Genomic DNA, 21,478 nt, shown 5'->3' with positions numbered 1-21,478 from the left:
ACTACCTAAAGTTGAAAATTACAACATTATAAATTCTCTGCAAAAGATTTAAAAAGACTACGTGCTCGTCGTAGCTCCAATAGAACGAATACCATTTGTTCGGTGAAAATTAATCGAATCGTGTTCGTGAACGAATCTCTGCCGCGTAAGACTCGTTGGAATGATTTCTTTTATCTCGGAAAAAGACGAGCGGACGGGAAAGTATATCCCTTTTAAAAATCTGGCTTTAAGAATGAGAGATTTCACGAGTAACGGATGACAGTTAGGAGAGAACGACAGAGTTTAGGCGGACATCATCGTTGATGAATGCGAACTTTATCCCAATCCTCTTTGCATAGGAAGTGGTCAGGCTCGTTGTCCACTAACGCGGATAAAACGACTTCGTTTCGCTCGCCGGTCCCCCTATCTCTTTGCACTCTTCCAGAGAAAGTATAGAATCAACTTAGATACTTTTTCTTCTTTTCCCTCGCGCTCCCTCTCCTTCTCTCACCACCACCCTTTACTTCCATTCTTTCCACTTTTTGCTTGGCACCGCAACGAAAACCCTCGGAGCCATTTCTTAGTCGATATACGCGCTGCTTCGCTTATCCTGTCCTTAAACCTTTGTATGGTCCATTTGCGATTTTCTTCTAAGTTTTATAATTTGAGTAACGCCGTTTCACACATATATTCGCGTTATCTCCCACTGAAGGATACAAATGTTTAGGATATGCATAGATCTCTCTGTCTCTCTCTTGGACTAGTAATATATAATTACAAATTTATCTCGAGCGGACATTAACAAACCACATGTGCGAAGCAATCCGATTCCTTCCTAGCGCGAGATCTTTCTCCACCGGCGTAAATCCCGCGCGATGAAGCTTTAATTCCTTCTCGCAAAACGTACGACGCGAGCATTGTCAAATGTACGAGCTTAATTCAAGAGCGTGGTCAGACTAGGGCGGGCGCAGTAATCCAAGTGGGAAGCAATTTCGGTTCTTCATCAGACTGCCTTATGTACTTACAATGAAAAGAGAGTGGCCCTCAGCGCTTGATGCTATTCCCAGCGAAAGCGTGCAGCCTGCGTTCGCCTCTTTCTACTCCTTTTTATTCCATCTCTTCTCCCCCAGGGCACTTTGCGCGACAACGGTATCCTCGGCAATTTTTACACCATGTCTTTAAAGCCCACATAACACTTCGAGATACCGCGAGATTGGATTGGGGGTATCTTTATCGAAATGTATGGTCAGTGTCGAGGAAACTCGATAATCCCATAATAAGATGCAACTAGATTTCTCGCAGCAAGCTTTTAACAAGAAACAATATCGCGGCGAGTCTCTCTGATTTATACATTAGTTCAATATCATTCTTTGCTAAAATTTTATGTTTCAAAGTTCCTAGTTTGAAATAAATCTGTTCTTGAAGCACCAAGTTTCTTAATTAAAAATAGTTGGAAATAAACTTTCGCAAATTAAGTTTCAAAAAAATCAGAGAGGAGGAATGAAGATTATATATTTATTAATTTAATTTAAAGTATTTTCTTTTTCTTAACGAAGAGTAGAGCGCACTAATCGATTTCTATTTAAAGATAGTTATTTACGAACTTTCGATCGTACTTTATATACCTCCGATTGATAATTACACAGTATCACCGTGATGCTGGTCAAGGTCGCGCGAATCCGCTAACCCAGATAAACGGAGATAGGCCCCCCTTTTCCACGGGATTGTCTTCAGCATTTGCGTAGAATGTCGAAGGAGGATTCCCTGTGTTTCGTGCACGTCATCCTTTTCTCTTACATGCTTTGTGTGTGAGTGTATCTCTATCTGACTTCGTCTCCGTCTTTCTTCCTCATTCTCATATATATATATATATCTCTCCATCGTACAGCCACCCCTTTCGAGCCACCCTCAAAAGCCACCCATTACCCCACACTGGCTGTCCGCGCACTCGTCCGGGGGTGGCGGCAAGTTCTCGCGCAGCCAGTGCCCGCGCGTCTCTCGCGATCGTCGGACCGCGCGTACGTAAAACGGGGTGATTCTCGTCATCGTCTCGCGTGGATGTTCTCGCAAGCCGGTCGGAAGGACTCTCGCGTGACCTAGTGCGTGACCGCGAAGAAGCTCGACGTTCCACCGAAGAAGGCCGCGAGGAAGCCTTCGAAGCCGGAATGCTTCGAATCGTTCGACGATCGGATATTCGACAATCGATTCTCGTGATCTCGAGATTCTTCGACGAGCAACGATGATCGCGATGTGCGCTGAACTAGGCGAGAGTTTTCGTCGTACGGATGAATGATGTTGTGTCTCGGTTGAAAGGAGACTTGAATCTCGAAAAAACCGTGTTCCGATCTCGCAAGTCGAACTGCTCGAGTTTTGTGATCTTCCGAAAGAAGAGTATCGATCGATATGCGTTGTAAATCTCAACGATAGAGATTCTGTCATTGGACAAGCGCGGATTCTTGAATACATCTTTTTTAAGAACGCTTTGACACGAATATATCGATAAGGCGACTAAGACGTGGATTTTCATACTCCTAGCAGTGAGGAATGAACGAGCGATATAAAAATCGGGAAAAACGCGATAAGATTCGATCGTTCGAGCATGCGAGAAGGATCGAGGTAACTCTATATGAGCAAAATGCAGGGATATTGGAGCACATCGAGGATTAAAGGAGACGCATTGGAATGTTAAGAGCATCGTCGGCCGGTCCTCAATCGACTCGAGCGAGTGAGAGAAGGGTCTCGTCTTTTCAACGTGAGATTTGTCGATGGCGATCATGCTGTGCAGGACGAGACTCGTGAGGTGTGTCGACACCTTCTACGTCGCATAGACGCGCGTGAGTGTTATCTCAAGTTACCAGTTATTGTATCGAGAAAATTGGATAGTATGGAAAAATGCATGCGTAAGGTATTTCGAGAGGAAATACAAAGTCTTTGATGATTTTATAATTTTAAGTGAAAAATAATATGAAGCAGTTTTTATCGGCTAACAACAGTAACCCTATCTGTGATACCATCTTCAAAAAAAAGATGAATAATTAATTGCACGTCTCATTATTTTTTTACATAGATCTTGAAACGTTCACAATTGAAAATCATACGGCGTTTTCTATCCCATAACTAGTTTTAAAATTAGCCGATAAAATTATTTCATCCCGAAATACTTCAAATATGTACATATACGATACATACACGAAAGTGGTGCTGCAATAAAAAGAGTGAGGGCAATAAATAGTATTAGTACAATATCGAAAAGCACATAATTCATGGCTGTCAGCCTTGCTAACGAACACGCAAATTTTTCAAAAGCCTGGCAGAATTGCGTTCATAAATACGAGATTTTAGTATTATAGAATTTTTTAAAGAGGATACGTATCCATGATACCAAGTCTTACAACTTTTGAAGAAATGTTTTAATAATTAATAAAAAATTATCTTTGAGAAAGTTCATATTATGACAACATTAAAGTAATTCATTATTTAATATTTAGTTTTGATTTAATTAATTTATTTATTACACGAATTTTTATAACTTACAAAACGTGCTTGTGTAAATATATGCGTGTGTTCCATTATTCATTTTAACATTTTTTAAATAAATTTCGCGAATATTATAATTATATATTAATCTATTGTAATTTAGATTTATACAAATTTTGTTTATTTTCTTTGCCAGAAAATATTTTATATTTATTAATATATTACATATCTCTCTATACACACACACATACATACGAAATATATATAACGATGGATTTTTTAGAATGGTCTTTCGGGTAAATATGTTCGATTTTCCCATTTTCATCATTTGCTTGGAAATGAAATCGTTGCTAATCCATGTGGTCTAGAATAATAGACGTCGAGGTGCAGTCATTAATCATAATCATTATCACAACATCCCATTGATTAAGCGTGTTAACATTGTTATAATACGATTCAATTCAAAATGTAATGATAGCCGCAAATGCTAGGCAATTTCCGATCAAATGACAATTAATAAACAATTTACGACGGTTAAAATATCCTTCGTTCTACTATTCTGTTTCTCACTCTTATTTTCTTTTCTACTCTCTCATTCTGTATGCACTCTATGCATTGCCAGATGAAGCTACATAAAATTTAATTATATTCGCTAAGACATATTTTCTCATCGCACTTGATTAAATTGTCAACATTTTTAATTTCTTATTTTAATAATTTAATTACAATATTTATTTATCTTTACTTTTCCTGTATATTTGTCATTTGCAATTATATATGTCATTGCGTTATATAATTCTGTTTTAATTTCATATAAATGTCAACAGGAATCTCTCACATATTATGAAATTTCAAAATCATTTTTAACAAGTTGTTTGATCTATTTTTTTATTTTTATTGTTTTTATCTCTGATTTTTTATTTTTTTCGGAATTTTGTGAAAGGTTTGTAAGCATCATATTTTGATTTTGAAACATTTATCTTATTTTTCAAACATGTTATGTAATCAAATTAATCGAATTAAATCTCAAATTTAGATCAAATAATTATTATTTATTTGCAATAAAATATTAACATCATTATCATTTACTTGTTTTTTTTTATGCTGATAGAAGAGGGAGAGAGTATTATACCTTATAAATATTATGTCACTTTTGATGTTATAAATATCATTTTTTATTTAATTAGAGCAGCTTCCATTCACACAAATCTCATATAAATTTATTAAACTGTTGTGAATAATTTTTTTATAACATTTATAATAGTTGTTTCATTGGATATATCAACGAGAAGCAAACAAAGAAAATTTAACGTACGTGTAAAATTTTGAACGTTTAATATGTTTAAATCTATTTAAGGGATAAATTACAAATATGTTTGTGTGTGTTCTTATTTTAAATTTAAATATTAGATACATACATTATGCATAAATACATTATTTAATTACAAGTTAAATGATCTATTTATGGCAATCATATACAGTATTCGGAATGTATATATTATAATTCATAAACGTATTTCATATGCATAGATCTCGCATTTAATAAGTTCACTCAACGAGTATGATGAATAATTTTGATTAATACCAATGAGAATTCATTTCGTTCACATAAACTATGTAAATTTATGCAGACAATATAAAAGGTTTATTTTTACATTATGTACATACATTGAATAATATAATATAATAGAAACAAAACAAAAAATATAATAAAAAATTAATGAAGAAAACATATCATGTTCTCTGTACATCGTAATTTGGATAAATATTTTTCGATCGAACAAGAAGTAAAATATGTTAGGATATACAATTAAGTGATGAGAACTGAAAAATGTATTGTGTATAATACATCTCAATTAAAAATGCTTTTTGCATTGTTTGCGATATATATTATATATACATATAAATAAATATGCATAACAGCATATTAATAATTTACGTTTTTATTTCGTTGCTATAAACTTTTATAAATTAGAATTATAAATAGATTATTATAAATCAATACTATAATATATTCAATTTTCTTCTCGTTACTTATGTTATTTTATAAAAAAAAACACCCGAGTAAAATTCGCAGGTTAATGAAACTACCTGGAATCGTTTCGTTACGAATCGCTATGTTTTAATTGAAAAAAGTCACGAGCACTTTTGATGCTGCGTTTTGCACATTTTCAGTTGAAAACGGATACGTTACGCCGAGCGCCGGTCCCTTTTGCCGCGCGCTTACTTCCTATTTGCAAAGAGAAGCTCCCCGAAGAGCTTCGTCGGGCTTCCACGTGAAGGGTGGGTTTCGCGCGCGTGTGGAACGTGTGGATTGTATAATACGATAAAATCACACGGTGTGTAGTATAACGACGCGTCTCTTCAACTCTTCTTTCCTAATACCTTAAGTATCCCTCGCGCCTTTCCCCGACCTTCGGAGTCGCTTACCTCGCACGCGTTGAACACCTTATTCTGAAATAATCGTGACAAACAAGATGCGCTCGTCAAACGACTTCCTTCTCTCTCTCTCTCTCTCTCTCTATTTCTTTTTCCGTCTCGCGTCACGACATAAATGACGTTTCCGAGGCGCACGTTTCCTGAAAGCGACGCTACGTGTTGAAAATTCACAATTTTCTAATCTGCATTTGCTTTTAAACGTTTCACACAGCTGTTGATAGTCTGTGTCTCTCTTTGCTGCAATCATGATGAAAGAAACATGTAAAATGTGTATATTAATTAAAAACACTATTAATGTAAAAAAATTTTCTTAAAAATATAAAACATTTACAACAATTGTATTTTAAAATCTGTCATCTTTTCTATCAAAAAAATTCTTTTCGATCAAAAAAAGCAAAAATTATTGCAATTATTGCCTGAAAAATCTCATTTGTTAGAGCTGAGATTGCATAATCGTGAACGCTATATATTGTATAATATGTAACTTCAAAATTAATTTCTTTGACTTTCTCGTAGATCTATTTATCCTCGCACGTCACAAATATGTGTCTCGCGCGATGGTAAAGTTATTGATTAAACATTTACCAGTTTCTTCGTTATGTAATCGTTAAATCTCATTCAGCTACAGCGCGCATCGACCTTCCTCCTGAATCTTCTCAAATGTGGAAGTTATGAAATTCTCGCTGACATCGTCGCACGCATTATTAATCGCGCAACCGCCCACCGAGCATTCATCCGTGGGGCAATGTATCGTTGACGCGACATAGATTACACGCTACCCTTGCGCTTCGATAATTTTTAGAAATTTATTGTGGTCTCGCTCGCGAAGCGAGAGAAAATGAAACAAGGAGGGAACGGAAGTTAAATCTGATTGATTGATTGCTCCTCTATAATACGCTTCGATTCTTACTCTGAAACCTTTGACATCGCGATTCGTATCGCACGACATTAATTTGCTTATCTATGACTATGCTTACACATCACCCTTAATCGGATTTAATAACATCGGTAGTTCTAAGGCTAGCTAATTATAGTCATTTTATTCTTCAAAGAAATAGCTATAATTGGCCAGTTTTAAAACTATGAATTATTAAACTCGATTAAGGGGGTGACGTGTAAACGTAGTCTGTTTCTCTCTCGTGGCTCTGTTTCATAATAAAATTGATTTATTTAAGTCCTCGCGGTGAAACCGCAACTCGTAAAATGTTTGAAAATGATGATATATATCCCTTTTTATTTTACTGCCAAGTAATTATTTTATGACCAAATAAAAATAGAACGCATTTAAAGTTACTTTAATAAATTAAATACATTATTAGAGAAAACATTTAAAACATATTACGGCAAATATTATATAATATAATAATAATTTAACAGTCCGTTGTACATCGTGCGTAATTAACGAAGCGACTATCAATCTAATGATATCGCGAAATTAGTATATTTACATTTTTCGTCTGCAGCCAAAAAATCTCATGTCTTTGCATATTATGCAGATATGGTTTTAAGCATTTTAACAGGAGATTAAATTTGCATATTTCATATAATAAGCAACATTAGTTCTAATAAACAATGATCTCAAATGTCATTTAATCATTTCTATACTGTTGACATTTGTCATCTCATTTCAACGGGAATTAATGGTGCGATAATAAATATTATAGCTAAAAGCACGTTTATTACGAACATTTTGCGTGTTGAAGCTGCATCCCGTAAAGTGTTTAAGAGAATGACGACATATATTCTTCAATTATTTTATTACCGAATACACACATTTAAAGTTATTTCTTGCACGAGAATGCAACGGACATATAAAATCGTAAAATTAAATAATTGCAGAAAAGGTGAGAAAAATAATATAAACTCTTGCATAATCATATAGTTGCCAACGTTTTTTTACGATCTAAAATGTTATCCTCTCTACCGATTAATCTTTTTCGATCGTAAAACCTAAGAAGAGCGGAAGTGACGTGGTTTTTATTGACAATAAAGAGCACTCATGCGGAATGTTATCCATTGCAAAGAAACGTGAATATCGTCTTATCTTTAACGTACATTCAATTCTCTAAACTGTCACCGTAATAAATAAGCGCCCCTCAGCGAATAATCCATGTATATCTTTATAATGGCATATAAAAAAAAAAATCAACATTTGTTAAAATCTTTGTTGTTATTAATTAATTTATTTTATTTTATCTTTTCATTTATTTTATATTTATCCATTATATAAATAATTTTAATTAGCAAAATAAAACTGTTTTCTCTAGGTAATAATCACATTTTAAAAAGTATACATTAAAGAATATATCTGCGCTTTAAATTTTAAAAATAATTCATGCCTGTAAAATATCTCTCTCGCGCTTATAATTTCTCATAATGTTCCTTCATTGTGCAAATTTCAACGTTGTAATGTTTGCAAAAAAATGCGCATAATTTCGAAATATTATATATATTTTCGTTGCGTTGGATAAATTTTTAACAGAGCGACGATTTGTGTATGTAGAGCGCGACGGTTTCGCTAAAATCCGGTTTCGAATCATTAAAGAGAACTCTAAAGAGGAAAAGGAGAGCAAATGCCGTAAGGAGTCACGATGGGGCGGAGGATAAATAACATAAATAAAAAAAAAAGAAAGCCGTTTTGAACGCAGCGGATACACCTATGTAATTGAGCGGCGTGCTTAAAACCTGGCAACAAACGCACAAAGAGAGAAAGAGCGAAAGAGAGAGATGGGAGGGGGGAGAGAGGGAGAAGTTACCCCCGCAGACTAAATTGGGTTAGTTGAAATCCGTTTACCCTAACTCTAATGGCGAAAGCGTGAGTCGCATGCGGCATCGACACCAAAACATCGGTCGAGAACCATCGCTCCAGATAGGAGGGTGCCTCTATTCAATGAATAGAGCAGCGTGTTTATTCGTACGATAGTTTTTCGATCGTCAAATATTGGCACCGAGCGCTTGCCTTCCCGGTTCACTTTTCGATTCGATTTATTTTGCACATCATACGTGCAGCGCGGATTGTATAGCGTAACCTACGATGAGAATTCGATGCGAGTTCACGTAGTATGATATCAAGACTTTTAATTAACGACAATTAATATCTATAACAATTTATCAAACAAAGTCAATTAGCTCCGTCATTTGTGGATAGAGGGTGATGCGGACTACGCGATCGAATTTCACATTATTTGAACGGCATGTTGTATCGGATATCGGTATGTAACAATGTATGTAATTGAATTCGTATTCATGTGTTTAATAATCAACGGCCACGCAATAGCTTGCGCCAGTATATAATCAAGTAAATATATCGATATTACTGGCAAAATAGGTAATTGCGTGAATAATAAATAATTCTATGCACATTAAAACATTTATCAGCGAGATAACAATGATATTAGCAGATTGCCAACGAAATATTTCAACAGTTAATACATATAGTATTAGCAGAGATTAAGAAAGCGCAAATTGTTGCGCCAGTATACATTATACTATAACAATGTTAATTGTGGACTGAGAAAATAATGGATGTGATTAGAGACGTAGTGCGGAATCGAAATTTCCGAGCCGCTCGCAAACTCCAATGTCAGCTATTTCACAAAGGAAATTATGGCTGTCTCTAACCTATGTCTCTCGATATTCTTCGCGGCATTCCTCGTAATTTGCTCTCGCGAAATGTCGTTAAGATGGAAGAAAATTCTCCCGCGCGTTGAGAAAATTCCACCTGATTCAACCACATTTTTTCTCTCGTAACGCAGTTTTAAATACAGTACATACGAATTCTGTTTGTCGCGCTAGAGCGATCAAAGTCATCGCGCGACACAATGGGGTAGGTGTGTGTACGTTGAGATAGAGTCAGTGACAAGGGGGGACATTATCATGGCAGGACGGAAAAACTCCTCCCGAATCGCTTCCGAAATAAAGAAAGAGATTCTCTCTTTCTCCCTATCTCTCTTCTCCCCTTTAGTATCTTCGACGACGTAACGGCAGAAGGTCGTATCTACCGAGTAGGTTAAAAGCCAGGCTCCCTTTTTTTCCATCTCCTCTATGGAAAATGCACCTCCGAGAGCAGAAACGCGAACCCATGACGCGATTTCACTCCGGAGACCGTATCCTTTTTTTCGCCCTCTTCGAGGTCTGACGCAAATAAAAGTAAACTAGACCTTGGTTCCAACAGTGTTGATGTACTACTATAGCGATTACGTTAAAAAGTGTAAAGCAGTTTCCCAACCTTGTCTAAATTGCAATCTCTTTTTAAAGTGTAGAGATATCGTGTGTAATATACAAAGTAACATTATTGTGCAAATTATCTTAAGAAAAGAAAATAGTATCTTTTTTTCTATTTTAATTTTATTATCACTTAAAATAAAACATTCTCTCTCTCTCTCTCTCTCTATATATATATATATATATATATATATATATATTAAGGTTAAATTAATCAAGCAAATTTATTTCTTTTAATATATATTATTTAGTCACTTTCTTTCTGTACGGCTGTGTGTGTACGTGCGTGCGTGCGTGTTATGTGCGTGTATGTATGTATATATGTAAAACTAAACATACTTATTTTAAATAAAAATTAAAAATACAAAAGCAAAAATTAAAAGATGCTCTTACCAACAATCAAAGATATTTAAATTCGAATTAGATTTAATAAATACTAATAAATTGCATCTCTAACCGTATATTTTTCGCTTTGAATGGCAATTATAAATACAGCAACTTACCGGTTCTTATTTTCGAGAAACGCACTTGTACAGAATCGTGCCAACCATTTAGCAATTAACTTTCCAGCGAGAAAATAGCCTACGGCTGATTGCATATCACTGCACTGATCTATTTGGGCCCTGATTTTATGTTATGACAATTTTTGCCATTTATTAAAATTAATCTACTGCTCTTTCAATCTCTTTCCATTTTTTATCTATAAAAATGAATATCATCTTACATCGAGCTTGTGATTTATTTGAACGCTTTTCGCCCTGGTATTATATTTCAAGTTTCCGGTTTCTATTTTCAGATTGTGCCCGCACGGAAGATAATGGTCATCTAAGAATCCTCTCCGACGTGCGACGAGTCTTCGAGGATGTGTAGTTCGGTGTTAAAGTGTCGGTGAGAGCGGAGAAATCTCGCGTATATCTATGATTTCCTCCTTTTCTTTTCTTTATTGAGCTTTATCTTACGGGAAATCCGCACGAACGATGTCATAGCCGTCCAAGTGCGAACTCTTTTCACGTCGGACACGATGGCATTATTGTTCGCCATAATTGTTATTTCGATCACCACTGCCATGTCGCTGCCGCCGGTCATTAGAATCGGTGAGTATCAATTTGTACATTAGTGTTAGTTTTTATCTTATTTAGGTGAACAAAATTCGATTACTATGATTTATAATAGTTCCGTCATGTAATTCGCCTTCTAACTTGATTATTTAATGAACAGTCAAGTATCTATTAAATAAAATAACTGTCAAAAACAATTGTTAATTTACTAAAAATTCACGAAACATTATATGAAATTTTAGAATCGAAAATTTGTCATTCTACTCTTTCTTGTCAAAATCATACGCTATTATGCTTCAAAAATATTTTTGCAAGTTATATAACACGAGATGTTTTTTATTTTTATTGACATTTCCTTGTGACTTATGGTTTTCGCGTATCTCGTTGATCACAGGCTGTCAGAGTACAAAAAGCGAACTGCCGTTATGCGTAGTTCACTCTTGGATTGTCAATTAGATCGGTCATCCACGTAAAATTGTCAATTTTATGGTAAGATTTACGTTGTCTATGGTTTTTGCGCAAATACAATAGCAAACGAGCGAGCTTGCGACAACGAGAAACAAACGTGGACGTGATACGAATTAAATATCTCAGAAAAGATGACATTGCCAGGGAAATAACAAAATGTTATCTTTATTAATTATATAGGATATATATATATATATATATGTTTTTATTTATTTAATTTTGATATGTAATATATCAAAAATAATAAATAAATTTTTATTAGAATCATTATTTAAATGTTCTCGCGTTGAAACGTCTTGTAGAACAGCGTAGCAGCACACAAGTTTTCTCACGTGTCTCAGTCTCTGCGAACTTGCCGCAGCAAGTCAGTCAGTCGCAAATCAGTCTCGTCAGGCTTCGATCTTCTCTGTAAACTTTTTCCGCATCATAGGTCGCGAACTTGGCCGAAACTTTCCGCCGGGTGATTATACTCCACCGCGACAGGTAGATGCACCGCGATTCGGAATTACAGAGTACCAAGCCGCTAAGTACAGCGCGCCGGGATCGAATGTTCACCTGTTACCGCCCCCGCTCGCGACTTTATCAGTATAGGAGCCTTATTAGTATTCCGAAGGCATTCGCGTGGGTGTAGAGCAAACGTGTCCGTGCGTAGGATGCCGAGCTTCGACTCCGTCCTGTGTATACATCACGTTATTCATATATATAGATATACACAAGCACACATACGTAACACGAGGCGACGCGAGAGCAGAGCTCGAGGCTGCTGTCGTTGCTCGCCAGTTAAGTCTGACGGCAGGAAAGTTTTCCGTCGATCTAATTGATTGAACTTCTGCGGGGCAACCACCTCGAGGGAAACTTGTCCGCAATTTCCTATGATGTCGTTGTGAGAATGAAGAGAATAAAGCGAACCGGGACTTGTCAGACGGAGCGCGGGCGTCTTATATGAGACGAATGGGGAACCCGAAAGAAAATAAGGTGTCCCCGGGGAGACCAGGAATCCTCTTCTCGGCATCTCGAAACACGGCGCATCTCTGAGAGATCGCGAGACCGCAAAGAAAATACGAGGGATATTATGTATTCATGCCTACTATCATAATCTTTCTCGCATTGGGAAACGTAATTGAAATATCTATTACTCACATAGTATACGCGTTGGAAAGTTGCGAACATGAACGTAAAAATAAGGACTACGCTAAATAAATTAGAGCCGGCCATGTGGTGCCAAGGGAAAAATTAATTCTTTCCTTTTATGCATGTTACAAAAGAAACAAAAAAAAGAGAGAAAATGAAAAAAATTTTGAATTATAATAGTGCATGCATACATAGATATCATATGTAGTAATCTCGGAAATAGAAGTTACATGACTCTTCCCCGAATAATAGATACGTGTACGGTTCGTTATGCAAAGTAAAAAACTCACTCTGCATCTTTCAGTAATAAAAAAGATAAAATGGCTTTTTCAAGATTTTTATAGATAACCGAGAAAAAAAGAGAACGGATTGATTTAAAATTCTTTTGCCTCATCAATCATAAAATTCTTCTAATATGAATTAATAAATAATACAAGACTCATTTAATATGCACAAAATATCTGTATTTAATATTTATTAAATATAAAGCAGATTATATAATTAATTATGTTTATTGATAATATAGACACACACACACAAAAAATGTATTGTCTCTTAGGATCTAAACGCAAATGTGTAAACATTTTTGAGATAATGATAGAACTAAATATTAGAAGAAAATAACGAAAAATATCAATTATTATGAATTTATAAATATACATATACATATAATGTACATATAATAATTTTATTTGTTATTTTATTATTTATATTTTATCGTATTTTATTATTTATTGTAGACATTTTTATTACATTTTTCATATTTTTCCACAACTCGTTAAATAAAATTGTTGTTTTTCAAAAGTATTGAAAAATATTTATATCATACAATTAATATAACAAAACTGAAATGTCATTAATACATTTATGGCCAATGGACTGTTAACGATCTCCACTCTATATCACAATTCAATGAAATTGTTTTACATATATCAATGCTCAACGAATCATTTTAAATATGAATATGGTCAAACTTTTGTTCAAACTTGATATGTTTATTAATATGTATACAAATTTTTTTCACATATTTTATTGACATATTTATTCATGTATCTTTCTTAACTTACGTTTATTTATTTTTTTTTTTAAATTATAAAAAGACGATTTCCAAGATAAACACGTTATAATCGTACTTTCAAAAGTGTTTTAATTTTTTTAATTTTCATGATTTCATTAACATTAAACTACTTAATTTTCTCGTATACGATTATGCAACTTTATGCAATAATATTATTCCGAAATAACCGCAAGTCATCGATAATCCTCTCGAAAAACAGACATTTGCGCGCACCAGGAGAAAGATTGGTTATATTATTATACCTATTGTGAAAATATAACTTTCTGAAAAAATTATCGAACGATCGATACGCGCCCATCATGCGTCGCATTCGATCAAAATGCAAGTCACTTAATATTGCGCTGAAAACTGTTAATGGCAGATATGATCATAAATTTTATTATTTGCACGCCCATATCTCGCGTGCCAATTTTCGATCATCTATGCTCTAAGAGAATATCATTAAGCTGGGTTCTCTACTCTCGAAATCAAAACGATAAAAGGGGCACTTTAGTTACAGCACCAACATTATATGCAATAAATTATGATATATGGATACAGGTATACAGGGCAATACGTGATATTCATATCACTGTGTAACGTTTTCGCAAAGAATTTCTTTGTTTACTTTGATTTTTAGACCTGGGATGCACGCACGCGCGAGAAGAGCAGATTAACGTAATCCCGAATGACATCGCGAAGCGGAAATGATGAAAAAGAAAAAGGTCACGGGAGCGCGAATACTCGATAACGATCAAGATATCTTCAGCAAACACCGCGCTGGGATGGGACTGTAAATGCAGTCGCTCTCGTATTTTTCCGTGAAGTGGGACCGATACGATTTGCGTATGCAATGCTAAATCAACTGTCATGAAAGATTTACGACAAGTATTTTCGCGGATATGACATATTTCATTTAATACGATGAATAATTTGCAGTTTCAATAAAAATTTATGTCGTTTCTTTTTAGATAACGCATTCTCCTCATTAAAGTTTGCACAATTTATAGCAATCGTATGAGCCTGAAAATTTTATAATATGACTACGCAATGTTTTCGCGCTTTAAGTAAACGCGAGGCTCTATGAAATTCCAAATATTTCTTAGAATAAGAGTTTTACCGAATTTACGCATGAGAGAAACGTGAGACTGCAATTCTACGACTGCTTTTCCCTCTATTGTTATCCAAGGTATCTACAAAGCGTACACATTTTCCAAATGCGAGTTCATGAATCGTCGTAAATTACACAGCTGCACTACGTATTTCGCTATCCGCGTAAAAATTTTCCAAATTTTTCCCAAATACAGTCACAGATTCTGATTAGAATGCCTCAATTTATTAGACACTAATTTACAAATACATATAACAGTTTTTCATAACTGGCGCGTGTATTTGGCGCCTTTTGTTACCTTTTTTTTTAAAAGGTAAGTTTTTAAGGATTTATTGTACTACGATACCAATTTGAAATTCCATTTTTACTCCAAATACGGCTTTTCGATCTAAATTCGAAACAGAAACAAGTATGGAAATTCGCATCTTTTTTTGGTAGATTAGATTGAAAAAAAACGATACATTTTAATGCAATCAGATAAGAAATTTCGTTTTTATAGTAACTATTGAATTCTCTCAATAGAGTAAAAATAAAAGTATATTAGTTTTATGTTTACCGCTAGACAGCATATCGACTTTTTTGTATTTAAATTTCTATGCAGACTGGATATAAAGCCTGCAAATTGCGGCTATTAATCGTAAAATAAAAGATGTTTAATTCAGAGTTTTCACAAAATTGGGATAAATGCTAATTGGCCCGTTGTAAATTTTTATTTGGCTAAAGCGTTTTAAATATTCTTTTTAATTGTAATGTTGAATGGAAATTTAAGAAATTTTGAAAAATACATTAGAGATAGCAAATGGGACTTGCTTAGATTTCCCGCTTAAAATCACGTTTCTAAAACATGATTATCTAATCTGAATCTTTTTAGATTCTCAAACAAAAATCGTAATCCATGATTTTTTAGGAGGAATCTGGATTCCATTTAGATTTCAAAATTGTTCTGTGACAGATCAACGTTACGCTCATATATAAAAATTATCGACGCGGTTACTCGCACTTTGAAGATATCACAAGTCTATAATCTCTCGCTCAACAGGAGGATAAAAAATTTTTAAATCCGTGAAAACTGTACACATGCAAAGTATTAAGTAAGCGCCTGTAAGTTAGCAATGGCAAAAAAAACTTCCGCTTGTGCAGGCGCGAATATATAGAGACGAGCTTAATAAACTTCCTGAAACCTATTTAGAAAGTAAATCGCCATCGTGCGTTGACATTATTAAAGATTTATAACTTGTCCGCGCGCAACAAAGAATCATAATGTGCTTGAAAGTTTAGTAAAAAAATATGCAGTTTAAAGTATCCTTGTTCGCAAACAAGAGTTTTATTCAATAATCGCGAGAATATTTCGTGTTACGTTAATAACTGAATGATGATTTTAATATAATTTTTCATAATTGATATTATAGAGCAGCTTTTTCGCGGTTATTAAAATAGCAGAAAAAATATTTATTTAATTTGTTTCCATGTATATTTATATGTAATAATAATAATAATAATAATAATAATAATAATAATAATAATAATAATAATGATAATAATAATACATATTTCTCTTTATCATGCTGAAATTATAAAACTGGAACTGAAGTCTGTGTCGCCGAGAATTTACAGAAATTGCATGTCACGTCAACGTTGAAATGTGAAGAGATGATAGCGTATGTGGAAGTTATTATCTTTTCGCGACGCTTCTGAATTTCCTTCAAGCGGAATACATTACGTAAAATTACAATATTAATATTGCTTGATTAAAATATCATAGTATTAATTACAACAGACGATGTAATACTGTAAAGAGAGATATAAAAAGAGATCCGCGCGAAGAGAAGGGACATAGTTTTTGCGCACAGGGTGAAAGGAATCGACGACAGCGTGCCGATGAAGTCATCGGGCTTCGGCGAACAGATCGATAAGGCATCCTTATCGTCTACCAGCACCGAGTTCTTCCATTAAAGCCCGGTGAAAATTACTTGAAGCGACTCTACCAGATCCTATCGTTTGTCTAAGTAGTTTCCATAAAGAACCGGAAAATTCTCGCTCGCTCGTTTCGCGCGTTCCGAGATACTTTTTCCCTCGATTTCTCCGTTCCCTGAACATACGCTTGTCGATAATCGAGCTCGAGGAATCGACGAGGAGGCGCAGTCGGTGAATCCTCGTTTCTGAACTTCAACGAACATAACTGCTTCCGGCTCGTCGTTTCGGCTCGCGCGTTGCCACGCTTGATTCCGCATTTACGAAAAGAACGATCGGTCAGAAAATCGCTAGAAACGCCTGAAGGATCATCAGAATTATCAGGAAAGTTTCGATCGCGCAATTTTTTTTTTTTTTTTCAACGAGACTGTTTGCATCAAGTAGTTCCTTATTCTATCAAGTGAGTTTGCAACTTTTCAATTCGCATTTGAATTTCGCTTGAGCAATCTTGTATACGTAGGTATATATGTGTATGTATGTGTTTCGTTATACATTAAAAGAAAATATAAAAATTCTTTTCAGAAAATGCAACTGGAGATTAAACAGAATGCGAGGATGGGAGAAATAAAATTAGTCGCGAACATAAATCGGAGGATATTATTCATTAAGCATGAAATGGAATAATTGGGAAACGGAGTAATTTGGGAGCATTAATGCGTATATTCTATACGACGCGATACATTTCGAGTTAATAAGCGTTATGAAGCGATGATAAGATCGCGTATATAATATTACTTGTTTGTAAAATGCGCTTGCGTACGCGTTTCCACAGTTAAAACACACACACACACACACACGCGATTACGCCTTTGCTCGGTTCACGCGTATAATCTGAAACGGAATTGAATGGAATATTAGCACGCATTCATATTTTATTAATTTCTCCTTTAATCTATATCCTTTGTTTGTATTGATTTGAAGCTAAATGGCGGAATTTAAAGATATTTATTTAGATCTTATTATTTTTTTATCTATGCTATTTGCAGTTTTGTTGTGCAGCAAAGAACAACACGAGTTAAATGAGGATTCGATTAAATTGTCATTCTCACTCTAATATCGACCATATTCACGATTTACATTCGACATCTTGCAGGTTTCGTTTCCGCTCGTCGTGTGTAACGAGTTTTCTAACTGTACCCTATTTTCTCGGTGAACAAGCGACCATCGCGTCGCAATTTCCCTGGAGTACGATAGCGCTGCGACTCGCGTGTCTCAGCATGAAAACGCGCGACCGATAATTTTATTCGCATTTAATTCTCTTTCCGCTTGTGCGTCACTTTTGTGCCGCAACGGCTGGCACATTAGCACAACTAAAAGATATAATAAATTAACGCGATGATTTCAACCAAGTAGTAAAAAGCAAAGCGGAAAATGGCAAAAAGATTTTGCCTTTTGTCGAGGTAACAGGTTAACTCGATATATTAATCGAATATGCTCTGTATAAGGTGATAAAAATATACTTTAAACATTGGTTAGCGCTCTAGGTATTATAAATATAATAACGAAGGCGTTATATATGCATACTATGCATTTATATATTACTTTGATATTGTAATAGTCAATACAAATGCATGCTGTGACAAATATACGTTAGAGAGCTCGTACCGGATACTTTAAAGACAATATTTCTTCGATGCTACGTTCGCAGAAATATTCTTGCAAAAATTGCTCGCAGACGTAGCAAGATAACCAATTTCAAAACAGATCTCTCAGAGTAACAGCTTTAACTCGTTCTCGTTTCTCATCATAGTTCTTCATCGAACGGAAAGTTTTGGCTTTCTGAATGAGATCTTTGGAATAGAAAATATACAAACATTATATGTGAATCCCGTAAACGCGAATTCTGTTTGGTTCTGCATGTGATATTTGGACAGCTTGGAGAAATATTTATTCGCCAGAAACATAAAAATAAATAAAAATAATGATTGTTATCTCAAAGGACGGTCACAAAATTGAAAACTTTCTGCGTTTTTGCTGGATGATATCTTTTGATTCATTTTTCTAAGGACGATCGCGAAAGATAAATTCTATTTATTTGATAATGTGGCATGTTCGTTGAACTTTATATTAAGTATTTTCGCGTATCTCTTTGGTCTCAAGACTTGTTTTCTTCAATGCATAGCGATATTTCGAGCATCGATTTTTCCATTTGGCTCGAGTGCTCGCAACAATAAGATTTTCACGCACGGATTGCTTGAGAAACGAGATAACTCATCACGTGGCAAGATCGGCGGCGTTTCATACACATGCATGCATCCGAAATACTTTGGTGCGCATGCACCGAGGATGATATTCCCCTTGACGACCGTGACTGCAATTTCTCGCGACGAGTAGAAGTACAGAAGATCGTACTTGAGGTACGATCGTAGGATGCCCACGGAATTTCTTACCGGCCGTTACGGCGCTTACGTAAAACATATATGATATAACGTGGTAACATGCTCCATACGCGTTTGATTCATATTTATCACGACCGCGAGATGAGCTGCAATAGGAACTGACATGATACAGGGAACGATAAACGAAGGCGGTAAGGAAGAGTCGACAGTTTTGTGCGGTCGTTTGCCGTATATCCGTTGTTTTTTACGATGTGTGATCATTCACTCTCTATGCCCTATGCCACTGTCGCGATACAATTGCTTCTTATAATTTTTAGAATCATTATTATGGTTATAAACAAACCAAGAGATTTTTACGGATAAAAATAAAATTTGTTGCTTAACAAATTTTTTAAATGTTTAAAAACATAAATATTCTAAAATCCAAAGACAGAGAGAGAGAGAGAGAGAGAGAGAGAGAGAGAGAGAGAGGAAGAGAAAGAAAGAATATAAAGAAAAGAATATAAATAAACTAACGATAAGATTTAATGAAACTTATAACTATAAATATTAAAAAAATTAAATAATTGATTATTAATTTTATTTTATACATGTATAATAAAAACTTGAAATTTACATATAAGGATATTTACTATACTCGTACATATAATTATTCGGAATCTTTCATACATGTATTCTCCGTTTTTATATTCGTTAAAAGAAACCTTCTATTAAAGAAGGATATTAAATATGGGTCTATCTTTCTGCCCATTAAAAGTAACTTTAGTGGAGCATATAAAGGCTTTTTTTATCATGCCCCGATAAAGCATTTTCGTGTAATTAGATTTTTGAAATTTGGACATATTGTGACATGTAGGTAAAATGCCGCAATGTTTAATTATGCTTTTGCAGAATTTCGAGTAATGAAGATTCTTCAGAGGGTGAAACAGATATTTTCCCGAATTTTTTTCGGCATTATGTCAGATCGAAAAGTAATTGTACAGAATATGACATTGTCATATATATATTCGGTTGTGTAACTTTAGGAAGATGATAATAAATTTGTGAAGGACAAAACGAATGGTTTTTAAATATTGTTTGTTCGCAAATAGAACGCTTGTTATTACATTGTAGTTAATTTGAAATAAATTTTTTCCTCGATCAGGACATTTTGCAGAAACGATTTGTAAGAACAAATTCTTAATAATACGTGATATTTTTTTCTGTTCTATTAAAAAATCTATTTCAATTATACGCGCACACTAAAGTAACTTTATTACATACATTATAACGTCGCTATTCAAGTTAGATGACTGACAGATCGAGTACACAATGTAAGCTATTGATCAACTGTAATAAGGAATTTGATGGCATATGTCAATATTGAATTATGATGTGCTCACATGTTCGCAGATTGCGATTAAACACTGATCGTTTTTAAAGAGAATGTGAGATTAAGAAAAATGCAATGATATCCGATCGATTTATCTTTTAAATAAACATAACGACAGTTATTGATATCTCGGTGTAAAAGAAGGTGAGGTATAACTATAAAACATGTAACGCGATACGTGGGGTGATAAGCGTATAAAAACTAACATGAGCGCAATTAATGCGTTTAAATATGCGTTAATATTTATAAGCTAGAAGAAATAAATTTTTTTCTGCATGCATACATAACTAAATAGAGAGCGGCGCAATTCATAATTCAGATTTCGACCCAGAATGTCAATAATCAAACATCCGACAATTTTCATGCAAGTATTATAAATATAACGAATCTCTCGTATAGCGTGTGTTTATTTGCCAGCATCGTCGGCAGTTTCTCAAATCTTGTAGCTATATCTTTGTACGATATCTTGCTTTCTCTCGGTAATGCATGGATGCGAAAGTCATGTACGCTGACGCAAGTATATATACGAATGCGAATACGCGTGTGCGAATAAACGCGTATTCGGAAAAGGCGAAAGAATCGGATATACGAAGTCGGCGCAAAACGCTGAATTGCAATATCGATATGTCTACTGGATAAGTATGGGCATACCGGGCCTTGATCTACATATATCCTGCAACGCGCTTGATTGCATCGCATTGCAACGCATCATCATCGCGCCGCTTTAACGAGTGAATTCGTCGATAATCAATTGCGCGTAAATATCGCCAGCGGAAAATTTACAACGATGAAAGAACGATTTTCTCCGATGCGTTTTGTAGCGTCGAAATTTTCGAGCATTTCAGACATAAG

The 21,478-nt window shown here is 34.8% G+C and overlaps 1 protein-coding gene across 5 annotated transcripts in view; it reads left to right on the top strand.

Annotated features, from left to right (window-relative positions):
* Positions 1-1,977: 1,977 nt before the first annotated feature.
* LOC138937439 (glutamate receptor ionotropic, kainate 2) overlaps positions 1,978-21,478 on the top strand; it is a 129,875-nt gene continuing 110,374 nt past the window's right edge. For all 5 annotated transcript variants that reach the window (XM_070303740.1, XM_070303737.1, XM_070303736.1 and 2 more), the window contains exons 1-2: positions 1,978-2,813; positions 10,916-11,213. In XM_070303740.1, the coding sequence (XP_070159841.1) occupies positions 11,141-11,213 (73 nt within the window). In that variant the 5' untranslated portion in view covers positions 1,978-2,813; positions 10,916-11,140. The remainder of the gene's footprint in view (positions 2,814-10,915; positions 11,214-21,478) is intronic.

Source organism: Polyergus mexicanus, unplaced genomic scaffold, assembly GCF_030449975.1.
Source record: "Polyergus mexicanus isolate NDT 795.1 unplaced genomic scaffold, iyPolMexi1.0 SCAF_11, whole genome shotgun sequence".
NCBI classification, from domain to species: Eukaryota; Metazoa; Arthropoda; class Insecta; order Hymenoptera; family Formicidae; genus Polyergus; species Polyergus mexicanus.
This window is presented reverse-complemented; position numbering and strand designations above follow the sequence as displayed.